General features: G+C 39.6%; 1 protein-coding gene across 3 annotated transcripts in view; it reads left to right on the plus strand.

Annotated features, from left to right (window-relative positions):
* Positions 1 to 13,495, plus strand: part of malt3 (MALT paracaspase 3) — a 143,548-nt gene that overhangs the window by 111,254 nt on the left and 18,799 nt on the right. For all 3 annotated transcript variants that reach the window (XR_007933726.1, XM_028822870.2, XM_028822871.2), the window contains exons 12-13: positions 11,959 to 12,086; positions 12,523 to 12,672. Coding sequence is in view for 2 of the 3 variants with exons in the window: in XM_028822870.2 (XP_028678703.2) it covers positions 11,959 to 12,086; positions 12,523 to 12,672 (278 nt within the window). In the remaining variant the exon portion in view is untranslated. The remainder of the gene's footprint in view (positions 1 to 11,958; positions 12,087 to 12,522; positions 12,673 to 13,495) is intronic.

Raw genomic sequence — 13,495 nt, forward strand, 5'->3', positions numbered from 1 at the left:
TAAAAGTAACTTCAGCATTTTGTCTATAGATATTTCTCTGAGCACCCAGCCATTTTCTAAGTGACTAAATTTGAAGTGATAATGCTACAACTCTCCAGAGTCGCACAAGATTTAGTGTTACTGCTTACAAGCTGAAGCAAATTTGTAAGCAAGGAAAAGTTCACATTAAAATAACAATAGAAGATACAATAAAGTATTGCCAATGCAATCACTTTGTATGAAAGTGTTGTACATATGGAGGAAGCTGTTGTGTTCGCTAAATCTCGTTATATCTGTAACGTCCTGTTCTTTGTTCGGGATTCTGAAGTCTGTTATAACCTTAAGGGACCACAGACATATAGGTAGTTGTGTGGTCAGACATTGCCCAAAACGGACATTATACGGTACATAGCTGTGTGTGTGTGTATGTCACACACTGAATCTCGATGAATGCAATATTCAAGTGGAAAATCTGTACAGAGTAATAATGTGTAATTTGTTGAGAACAAAATGATGTAACAGTGTTCAATGGAAACCAAAATCACCAACCCACTGAGGGCTAGATGCGACATCACACCATAAATCAAAGTCAAAAATTGAAATCATAGGCAGATCCAACTCACATAAATTTCATCACAGCAACTTATAATGTGACTCAGTAGTGTTTATTGTTCCCACGCGCTTTATGTACTTCTGATAAAGTCTGGGCATGCTCCTGATTAGATTGCGGATTGGTGTCCCAGGGGATCTCTTCCCAGACCTGGATCGGGGCATCAGTGAGGTCCGAGTTTCTCTGTGGTGCTACTTGGTGGCTTCAGATGCACCAATACATAATGTCCCAGAAGTTCTCAGTTGGATTCAGGTCTGGAGAATGTGCGGGCCAGTCAGTGGCATCAATGCCTTCATCATCCAGGAACTGCCTACATATTTTGGCCATATGAGGTCTGGCATTGTCTTGCACCAGGAGGAACCCAGGGCCCACTGCACTGACAACGGCTCTGAGGATTTTATCCTGGTATCTACATCAGTCAAAGTACCGTTGCTTAGCACGTGGAGGTCTATGCGACCCTCCAAGGATATGCCTCCCAAGACCATCACTGACCCACCTCCAAACCTGTATCCAAATGCTGGATGATGTTGCAGGCTGCATAACACTCACCACAACTTCTTCAGACTTTCACTTCTGTCACATATCCTCAGTGTGAACCTGTTCTATCTGTGAAAATGGGGCTCCAATGGCAGGACCACTAGAGAATGTCGGGCCCTCATGCCACCCTCATAGAGTCTGTTTCTGACAGTTTGGTTAGCAACATGCACACCAGTAGCCAGCTGGAGGTCATTTTGTAGGGCTCTGGCAGTGTTCCTCCGGTTTCTCCTCACTCAAAGGAGCTGATACTGATCCTACTGCTCGGTCAATGCCCTTCTTCAGCTCTGTCCAGCTCTCCTTGTGTAAGAGCCTGTCTCCCTGGTATCTCTTCCATGCGCTTGAGACTGCTGGGAGATGCAGCAAACCTTCTTGCAACGGCATCTTGGAGGAGCTGGACTATCTGTGCAGCCTGAATCAGCTGCAGGCACTGGTTCATGCTACCAGTAATGACAAGGGCACTAGCAAAAACGCAAAACTAGTGAAAAGTCAGTCAGGAAGGGTTGAGAGCAGTTGTCTGTGGCCACCACCTGTAAAACCATTCCTTTATTGGGGGTTGTCTTGCTGTTGCCCCTCCAAAGCAGGTGAAGCTGATTCACAGTCACTTATGCTCCTTAACTGGACAGATTGATATTTATGAAGCTTAAATGTCTTGGTGTTAAACTGTAATAATTAAGTGTTCCCTTATTTTTGAGCTATATATGATTTTGCTGACGTTAAGGATGAGATTGTTGTACTGGCACCACTGTCTCTGTAAGCTTTCTCATCAGTAATGGTGGCATCATCAGAAAATGTTATGATGAAATTGGAGTGAACAGGGAGTACAAAAGCATATGGAGTGCTGTGTTGAGGATAGAGGATATGATACCAGTTTGCATATAATGAGGTCTGCAAGTTAGGAAGTCCATTTGCAGAAAATGGCACCAAGTATCAAGTTGAAGATTTTGGTGATGAGCACTGATGGCACAGCAATGATAAATACTGAGAGCTGTCGTCTATAAACATGTCTGTGCCAAAGCAGTTTTTATTATCTAGATGTGCTAAAGTGGTATGAAGTGTAAGGGAAATGGCATCCTCTGTGGACCAGTTGTGAAAAAATGGAAATATACAAAGTGGAGGTGGCTTAGAGTATCTGGAAGTTTCTGTTTAATATGTCCTAGCAATTAATCTCTCAAGACATGTGATGAAAAAATGAAGTGAGTGCCACCGGTCTTTAGTTATACAGGCAGTCCACTTTTGTTGTCTTTTTGGGGCAGGCAGGGACCCATGATTCTGTCAGTGAGATATCAAAATTGCCATTGAAGACACCTGCTAATTGACTGTTACACGATTTAAAAACTTGACCTGAAATAACCTATGAACCTAATGCCTTATGGACGTTAACTTGTTTAAAAACTCTGTGCATGTCTTGCAGGTGCTAAAGGCAATTAAATGGTTGTCTGCTTGTTATTGTAAGCATTGATGTTCATCAGAGAGACAAAATGTGCATAAATTGGATTGGGTTTAACTTCGTAATTCTGTAAACATCTCTAAATCCTCACAAAGGTTATGTTTTTCATTGTTGATGCTATTCTGCAATTCTCAAACTGACATGTGGCAACTTTAATTGCTTTTAGTACCAGCATTCCTTGTATTTTTTCATATCAATGTCCTGAAAAACATTCATTAGGAAATTTGCATAATCCTCTAGATTTGACAACAAGACTCTAAACAGATTCCAGTTTACAGAGTGAAAAACGTCTTGCAGTTTTTCATCTGCCTTTTTAACCTCCTTCACACGTACTAGTCTGATCCCAAGCCCCCTTCATTTCAGGCATTTTGTTTTTCTTTTCTGCTGGAATCACCCTATCTGTCTGTCTGCCTACATTTAGGGTTACCTTCAGAGCTAAATTTAGGCAGGCCTCTTCAGCTGCCACACATTCACAAGTGAGTTGTGACTAAGAATGCAAGCAGCTGCCTGTGAGCCTTTCATCCTTCTCACCACAGTAAGTGATATAGACAAGTGGCATAAGGACATGTGGCAGTGGGGAGCCAGGGGCCTGCTGAGACTAAAGGTGTGTTTGATGTGACCTGACCTCATCCACCCACTGACTGCTTGTAATTTGGGGGAAGGACATATGATGGGGGTGGCACGGTGGCACAGTGGGTAGCGCTGCTGCCTCGCAGTTAGGAGACCTGGGGACCCGGGTTCGCTTCCTGGGCCCTCCCTGCGTGGAGTTTGCATGTTCTCCCCGTGTCTGCGTGGGTTTCCTCCGGGCGCTCCGGTTTCCTCCCACAGTCCAAAGACATGCAGGTTAGGTGGATTGGCGATTCTAAATTGGCCCTAGTGTGTGCTTGGTGTGTGGGTGTGTTTGTGTGTGTCCTGCGGTGGGTTGGCACCCTGCCCAGGATTGTTTCCTGCCTTGTGCCCTGTGTTGGCTGGGATTGGCTCCAGCAGACCCCCGTGACCCTGTGTTCGGATTCAGCGGGTTAGAAAATGGATGGATGGATGGACATATGATGGGCTGTTACTCTGCTTATGTAAAGAAGGAGCTGACAACGACTGAAGAGTAGCGAATACAACACTTCAGACTTTTAAAAGAAAGTATTTATGATTAAAAACCTTTATTTACACCAGTATCAACTAAAAAAACAAAAAAGTCATGCTTTAGGGATTTCTCTACAAAAAAATGGATTTTACAGTGCATAACTAAGACATTTTACGATGCACAACTCTGGAATCCATTTTCTTCTGTGCCCCTCTCTGTCAGCTATCATTGTACCAAGTTAATATGTCATATCTCATAGCACTGCAAAGCTACATTTACATTTATTTGCTTAGCAGACATTATTACCTAAAGCAACTTTCAACATTAGTAAACAATCAAGTAACATTAGGCTACGGCCTGTTTGTTCAGTAAGTATAACAGAACATGTAACAAAAGTTGATTACCACAAGTGAAAAAATTTAATAAGTCATACTTTTACAATCAATAGAGCAAGAACATAAAATATCACGGTGAAAAGTTTTTTTTTCTTCTTTTTTTCTACTTTTCAATTAGACAGATACTTACTACTTACAAGTACTATGGGTATTTAGGTCCATAAATATTTGGACAGAGACAACTTTTGTCTAATTTTGGTTCTGTACATTACCACAATGAATTTTAAATTAAACAACTCAGATGCAGTTGAAGTGCAGACTTTCAGCTTTAATTCAGTGGGGTGAACAAAACGATTGCATAAAAATGTGAGGCAACTAAAGCATTTTTTTAACACAATCCCTTCATTTCAGGGGCTCAAAAGTAATTGGACTGCATCGGAGTTGTTTCATTTAAAATTCATTGTGGTAATGTACAGAACCAAAATTAGAAAAAAGTTGTCTCTGTCCAAATATTTATGGACCTAACTGTATTCACAAAACAAATGGGTCTTCAATTGTTTCTTAAAAACATTGAGGGAATCAGCAGTATGGATAGAGCTGGCAACCTGTTCTACCAACCACACATGAGAAGATTGAGACTTGATACCACATAGTGGTGGCATCACCAGACGCTGTTCCCTGGCAGACCTGAGTGGGCGAGAAGGAGCATAGCACTTCACCAGTGTCTCCATATACTCAATTGCTGACCCATTGACTACTCTGTAGGCACACATCAGGGATTTGAACTTAATGCGTGCAGCTACAGGGTTCCAATGTAACAAGCTGAAGACAGGAGTGACATGTGTCCGTCTTGGCTGGTTATATACAAGGTGGTCCTTTTGGATCATTTGCAGTGGCTTGAATGCAAATGCGGGTACTCCTACCAGAAGCAAGTTGCAGTAGTTTAGATGTGACCAAGACCAGGCCTGGACTAGAACTTGAGCTGCATACTCTTGTCAGAAAAGGTCTGATCTTGTGGATGTTGTGCAGCACGAACAAGAAACAGTAGAAATATGGTCAGAAAAAGATAACTGCTCATCAGTCACCACCCCAAGGTTACGAACTGACCTGGTAGGTGGTAGTGACAGTGAGCTAAGCTGCACAGAGATGGGGAGTTGAACAGACTGGCTGGCTGGGATCACAAGAAGGATTGAGATATTAGTAAGACATTCAGAGACTCTAGCTAATACCGTATTGTACCGACAGGTACAGCTGTGTATCATTGGCATAGCACTGATAAGAGAGCCCATGTGATTGGATGATGGAGCCCAGCTAGGTGGTGTACAGAGAGAAGAGTAGAGGACCCAGCCCCAATCCTTGGGGTACATCAGTGGATGACTAGTGTGCCTTTGAAAACTCCCCTTGCCAGGACACACTGTAGAATCTGCCTGAGATCTAGGCCTCAAACCATCTGAGAGCAGTCCCAGTGATGCCAAGGTCAGAGATTGTGGCAACAAGGATGTTGTGGTTGACCATATCAAAGGCAGAATAGAGATCTAGCAGAATTGGGACCAATGACATGTTAGCTCTAGCATGGCGTAACTGGTCGACCACAGTCAGTTGAGCTGCCTCAGTCGAGTGGTTCCTGTTGAAGTCGGACTGGTTTGTATCAAGCAATTCATTCTGTACAAGTAAGGAAGAGATCTATTTAGAAACAGCACATTTGACTGTTTTGGAAAGAAAGGAGAGGAACGAGACAGGCCTGTAGTTGTTAAATTTGGGATGGATCGAGTGTTGGTTTATTGAGAAGTGGAGTTATCAGAATATGTTTGAAGATGTTAGGGAATGTTCCTGAGCTGAGTGAGGTGTTAATGATGGGTGTAATTGCAGGAATGAGGGAGGGGGAGATGGCCTGAAGGAGATGGGAGTGAATAGGATCAAGTGGACAGGTAGTGGAGTGATTGGAGAGGAAGTGGGAAACATCAGTTGTAGACAATGGAGAGAATGTGAAGAATGTTGAGTGTTGCTTGGAAGGAGGCATAATGGGCACCAGCGAGAGTGAGAAGTGACTGCTGATGGTAGCCACCCTATCCTGGAAAAAGGTGGCAAAGTCATCAGCAGACAAGAAGGTTGGGGGAGGAGGTGGAGGATGATTAAGGAGGGAAGTGAAAGCAGATAACAGAGAGCATGTGTCAGTGGTTCTTTTAATTCTAGTCTGGTAGAACCTTACCTTAGCATCGACGGTGGCAGAAGAAAAGGATGCAAGAAGGGACTGATACTTAGCCAGGTCAGTCTGGCTTTGAACTTCCTCCATTTCTGTCTGCTGTCCTGAGCCCAATCCAATGATTGCTGAGTGCTTTGGAAAGCTCATGGACAGGAGGGTCATTTGTGTGCAGGACTGGAAGAGAGAGGACTGGCAGTGTTGGTGTCAATAGAGGATAAGTGGTCAGGAGGAGGGAGAGCAGAGGCAACTATGGAGAAGAAATGGATGGGAGAGAGAGCAGAGATGTTAGTGGAATGATACAGTGGGGGGAGGAGAAAAGCGAGGAGAGGGAGGCAGCAGAGAGAGCTGAATGAAAAAGTGTAGAGAAATGACAGTTGCATTAGTGGGAGTGCAGTTGTGTGACAGAACAAGATCAAGTAGCCTTATACAAGGGGTCCCCCTATTTGGAAACATAGTGTCCTTTTTTGGAAACATTTAGCTTCTTGCACCTAAACACCCTTTCAAAGCAAGTATTGCAATAGCAATTATATTTTTATGTATTTTTTGAAAAAAAAAAAAAAAAAAATGACACAAAAAAACACACAGAGACTATATACAACTCTGAAGCAACAAGTAAGCAATATGTAAACATGTACATATAATTATGTACGCGTCCAATCCTTTACTTTCAAAATTATTTTTCATGCCATTCTTTGAAATCATTTCTGTTTACTAGATACAGAGAAACCTTAAATTTTGTACAATAGATTGGAGTTTTTGTGCTGCAATTCACATGATACTTCGAGAGGCACAATTACAGAGTAACTTCAATCACCGGTACGCTAAGAAACTTTGCCTATACTCTTAGTTGAAATTGAAAGAGCACTGCACAGTAAATGAACGTAGGGAGAACTTGGAACAGATCATTTCTGGGTATGGTAATTGAACCCATGACACTTGAATTGTAAAAACAGTACATACAAATCAAGTGTAGCATCAAGTTCTTCATCAAATGCATCATTCTCAATAGAGTCGAAAATGTGATCAGAATGTGACTTTTAAGTTTGTGCGTAAAAGATGAGCTGTTGCAGAAGCAATTCATTTCTTGTCTTCCACGCGTAGCTATGACATGTAGTTCTATTGACCAATCAAAGACAAATACAGTGGAACCTCAGTTCACGAACGTTTCTGAACACGTACAAATCGGGTTACAACCAAAAAGTTTGCCAAACTTTTGCCTCGGTTCACGACCACACACTCAGTTGACGAACAAGCCAGTTTCCCATCCGGTTTGTACCGCCAATGATTTCCGCATGTATTGCATTGTTCTTGGTCAGACGTGCGTACTTTCACTGTGAACTCTTTGTGCTCCTATTTCGTTTCCCTTCTGGTTCGTACGCACCGATAAATTCCTCACGTGTTCAGTCTCTCCCTGTGCATTGTTCTTGATCAGACGTGCGTGCTTTCGCTGTGAACTCTTTGTGCTCTGCAGTATTTCGTGTGCTTTTGCATTAATTTTGCAGTTAACCATGGCATCTAAGCAAGTGAAAAGTGGTGAGAAGAAAGTTTCGAAGAAAATTGAAATCAAATTAAAGAAAGAAATTATTGAAAAGTATGAGCATGGCGTTTGTGTTATTGATCTTGCCGCTGAGTACAAGACTTCAAAATCAACGATATTGACTATTCTAAATCAGAAAGAGGACATTAAAGCAGCTGATGTTGCAAAAGGAGTTACAGTGTTAACCAGGCAGAGGCCTCAAGTGCTGGAAGAGGTGGAAAAACTTTTGCTAGTGTGGCTGGACAAGAAGCAACTTGCAGGTGATAGCGTAAGCGAGGCGATGTTATGTGAGAAAGCTAGGAAGATTCATGGCGATTTGCTGCAAAACTATCCTTCTACGAGTGGCGAAAGTGAGGAATTTAATGCCAGTAAAGGATGGTTTGAAAAGTTTCGCAAGAGACGTGGCATTCATAGTGTGGTAAGGCACGGAGAGGCTGCTAGTTCCGACGCTCAAAATTTCACAAAATTTGTGGAGGACAATGCAACAAGTGTTCAACTGCGACGAGACCGGATTGTTCTGGAAGAGGATGCCGAAGAGGACCTACATCACCCAGGAAGAGAAGGCTATGCCCGGCCATAAACCAATGAAGGACAGATTAACCGTTTTGCTGTGTGCTAACGCTAGTGGCGACATAAAAATCAAGCCGCTACTCGTTTACCAATTTGAGAACCCTCGTACTTTCAAGCAGCACAATCTAAACAAAGCCAGACTGCCCGTGATGTGGAGGGCAAACATGAAGGGTTGGGTCACAAGGACCTTGTTTTTAGAATGGATGTACAAGGCTTTCACTCCCGCTGTGAAGCGATATCTTGAAGAGAATAATCTGCCTAAAAAATGCCGCCTTCTGATGGACAATGCACCGGCACACCCTCCAAATTTGGTTAATGATATGGTCGAGGAGTATTACTTTATTAAGGTCATGTTCCTCCCCCCCAACACGACTTACTCAAAACTTCTGCAGCCCATGAACCAGCACGTTATTTCAAATTTTAAGAAGCTGTACACCAAAGGACTATTCGCCAGGTGTTTCAATGTAACAGAGGAGACGTCTTTGACCCTGAAAGAGTTCTGAAAGAACCATTTTAATATCGTTCATTGCATGTGTTCCTGAACAGGATTTAGAAAGCTTTGAGCCTCCTGTTGTGGATGAGGTTGTGTCCATGGGCAAGAGCATGGGTCTTGAAGTGGACAATGAGGACATCGAGGAGCTGGTCCTGGATCACAAGGAGGAGCTGACGATGGAGGAACTCGCTGAACTCCAGCAGGAGCAGCATAGGTTGCTCACCGAGGAGCAGTCCTCAGGAGAAGAAGAGTGATGCGATAAAAGCCATCATGGAAAAATGGAACGAGTGCCAGGATTTTTTTGAGAAGAACCACCTTGACAAAGCGGTTACGAACAGAGTAATAAACATGATGAACGACAATGTCGTCTTGCATTTCTGAAAATTTTTAATGTGTAGGAAAAGGCAAGTTACATTAGACTGCTATTTCACGAGGTCTGATCCACCAGCTAAACAGCTAAAAACACCAGAAACCCAAGAAATCACAAGAGAGAAAATACCTGAAGGAGAACATCCCTCCATCGTGGAGCCAGACTCTCCCTCAAAACTGTAACCTCCTCTCCACCCAGTTCCTCCTCACTTCCTTCATGCCAGAACTCGACTCATGCAAGGTTAGTTTTCATGGTTGTTTATGGTTAGTTTTTGTATTACGGATTCAAATGTTCATTTTTCGGTTCGTAGCGTGAATTGTTGCAATGTTACTTTTCTTGGTTGTTTATTAAATTACGGATTTTTCAAATGTTCATTTTTTTCCCTGTGCTTAAAATTCATTAAAAAAGTGTTGACAGCGATCGGTTCATAAGGCTATAACGTGAATTCTTGCAATGTTACTTTTCTCTGTTCAAGGTTTTCTCAGTGTTATTCAATGTTTTTATATTTAGTTTACTATTATGCTGTGCATTCTATGATATAATTAACTATTTTTGTGCTTAAAAATATTTTAAAAAATATATTTACATACATTTCGTACGGTCTGGAACAGATTAATTGTATTTACATACAATCCTATGGGGGAAATTACTTCGGGTCACGACCAAATTGGGTTACAACCAGAGTTTTGGAACAAATTACGGTCGTGACCCGAGGTTCCACTGTATATATCATTAGAATGGGCTGAAACTCAGCTCTCCAATTGTAATGTCTCTCCCACTGTATGTAGCTTGAAGTAGGTGAGATCTGTGATAAAAGCAGATTCACTCAGTTGTGAGGGGCTGCTCACCTCTGGGTATATGTGTGTAAATCCCATAGTTTAATAATGAAAGACAGCAGACAACATGGAAACTCATAATTTATTTTAAAGAAGACACCCATGGGTATGTAAAAATACTATAATAAATAATACTAAAATAAATAAAAATAATAAATAAAATAAATACTAATAAATAATTGCTTTAGATTGACTTGGGAGTTTACTGCTACATACACAAAGAACTTTGAAATATGGCTGTGTCCCAACGACAGAACACCTCATGCATAAGTAGCAACACAACTAAGTAAAGAAGACATGTGGTTGCCATTGCTGTCTTCTACTTTCTGCTTAATCTTAACGGTGGAGTTCCTCTCCTAGGTTCTGCTCAGGCAATAGTAATAGTATACTATCATTACTGTTGTCTTCTTTTGATTGTTATTTTATGAGATATGTTGTGATTATTCTTATTTATATTGCTCACTGTTGTTATTTTTATTCAATAAATATTTGATCACAAAAAGAAGCACTGAGGAAGGGAGATCTTCTCTGATTTAGCTTCAAGAAGAAACTTGTCTGTGACAGACTAATATTTCAGCTTTGGGTTATTGCATTTTAGAAAAAAAAATGTTTTATGTACAGTTTAATATACATCACGCTGATTAGAATGAACATTCTTTACAGCTGTTTTAATTAAATGTACTACAGAGAGTGCTGCAGATAAACAAAGTAAAATGCTTCATTCTTTAAAGGACAATATACAATACAGTAAATAAGCCAAGCGAAGCACCTGTTCAAGTCAGATTTACTATCAAGAAAAAGCCTAGTACTTATTGTTCCAATATTATAGATTGTTTAGAAACTTTCTGTCCATTTTCTAAAATGTTCTTGTTATATTTATTTAACTGGTGTTAAAAGCCAGGGTGAAGCATGCAAGTGACTTAAAATGAGTATCGTTTTATTGTGCCCTAGGATAATATTATCAATCGCCTATTACGAGCATTACCTTGGGTAGAAGCTGTATAGCTTGTTTGAAAAGTATAATTTTTGTCTTTGGTTATGTTATAGATTTACTTCAATTCTCAAATTTATCATTTCTCTAATCTTTCATTAGAGATGGACTGAGTACAGGTTTCTGGTCAAGTTTTGAGGACAAAAAAAAACAAAATGCATGCTCTCATTTGGCCATTCTTTGTGCTATGCTGCCTGAGCTAAATGGTCAATCCATGGGACAGGATCGGAACAGCGTTGCTAGTGATGACCTTTTCTCAGATTTCTCTACAAGGTCTTATGAACTGGGAATATAACTGAACATTTAGTAAAATGAGCAACGTTTTATTTGTCTTCCAGCTTGTATTAACATTGTTCTTTACAAAATCACTGCGCTTTTTTTTATAAAGTATTTATATTATGGTCGATGTGGGTCTTTTGGTATCAAAAAGTACTCATCTGAGCAATCAACAGAATTTATTCCTCTGCAAAATTTGCATTAATTTTGGTATACATGATGACAATGGATATAATAAAGCAGTGGACTGGGTTCTAAAAATGAAGCTAGAGTGGCATCTAGTGTAGTATTAACGAAAGTTAAGGTATCCTAGTTCTAGTCTTTACATTAAAGTATTAAATTGTAACATTGTATTCATGCAAGAACAAAAGAAATGTGGAATCCCTTACCTTTGTTACTGTATGTAACGTTTGCTTGTAAATTACATGAAACATTGTAGGGCACTGAATTTGCAACACTAAATTATAAATGTAATCAATTGTAGTGTGTCCTGATCTTACATGTTGAAAGGGACAAAATCATCCACCAAATACAAATTAAGACATCTGTTAATTTTAATTTCAGAATATTCAAATAGAAAATTACTGCAGAGTTAAATTTACAAAAAGTCATCTGACTTTTCAACAAATATTGCGATTTCAAGTAACTCTGAGTACACAGAACATCGATTTCTCATGGTTTCATCTCTCACTACAGGTGTGAAGATGCTGAAGCATATGAAGTTCAGGATGGAGAACGTAGTACTGGAATATTCACTAAGTACCTTAACAAGCGCATTTTACAAGAAGGAAAAATTACTCATGTTCTTGAACAAGTTCTGGAAGGTATTTATCACCTTTTCATTCTGTCCCTGCTCTTCCATGTGTTCTGCTAAAGTGTTTTAGTTAACTTACTTGATGCCGTTCATGTATTTTTAAAACTTTTTTCATTCATAGGCAGCTACTAATAATATTCAGCCCTAATATGTACAGTATATATACTGTATATTTAGTTCTGGTAGATCTGTAAGTGAAAAACTTAAGCTGGAGCATTTGTTTTGCTGCTAGTGTAAAACACATAATATGAAACATCTCATTATTATTTTATATTGCATTATATCGTGTGTGTGTGTGTGTATATATATATATATATATATATATATATATATATATATATAATTTTATTTGGATGTTGTATATTCATTTTTAATAATGTGTGTTAACATGTCATCTACTCTGACACTACTAGTCCTGTTTAAACAATTGTATTGCACTTTTTCAGATCTGGGAAGAGATCCCTTAATAACTGGAAAACAGGTGATGGAAATTAAACACACATTAAAAGAAGCTCGATCTCTTACTGACAGCATTCATTCTGTGGGATACACTATGGCTTTTGCACAGAGAAACCTCTGCTGGAAAAACGCTAATGGTAAGAGGGTCAAACACACAGCCTACATGTCTTGTTATTGTAGTAATTACCACAATATTATGCATTATCTGCTTTAGTTGTAGTTTGCTTTCTTGTACAGTACATCTGTATACAAAGTCCACATTTATTTGAGTTTTTATTTGCATGCCCTTTCGACTACCAGCACTTAGGCAGAATGCTAGAATTACATCTTGAATATAAATTCTTTTTCAATAAATTAATATTAATACATGTATGCGTTCATATATTGTTTTTATATATATTTTTAACATACTAACATTGTTAGCATAATTTAATGCAGTTTATAATCATAAGATGCATGATCCCTGGTTAAAATTCTTTGCAAGAGTCTAATTCTCTCACTTTTGATTTTATAGTCTTTCTATTTCATATGTGTTGTTTTAGCATTCCACATTTTTTAGATTTTCTTTCTAATTTTGCCTCTAAAAAGATTCTTCGGGAGAACTAAAAGAAGATTTAAAAAATAATACAGAATTCTGGGAGGTTAGTTGACCCTAACCACAATTTAATCCCTTATCTTAATGTCACCAATTGCCCAAAAAATGAACAAACGAGCAAAAAGTAATTATAACAAAATAAAAAATGGATCTTTTAAACATATAAAACAAATCACAACCAATTGAACACAAGTAATCCATGAAACATCATAAACTGACATGAGGTCTTTGACTTATGCTGAATGTATATACAGTGGAACCTCTAGATACGAGTTTAATTCGTTCCAGCACTGAGCTTGTATAGCGAATTTCTCGTATCTAGAACAAACTTCCCCATTGAAAATAATGGAAATCCAGTTAATCCG

Source organism: Erpetoichthys calabaricus, chromosome 17 (genome assembly GCF_900747795.2).
Source record: "Erpetoichthys calabaricus chromosome 17, fErpCal1.3, whole genome shotgun sequence".
Classification (NCBI taxonomy): domain Eukaryota; kingdom Metazoa; phylum Chordata; class Cladistia; order Polypteriformes; family Polypteridae; genus Erpetoichthys; species Erpetoichthys calabaricus.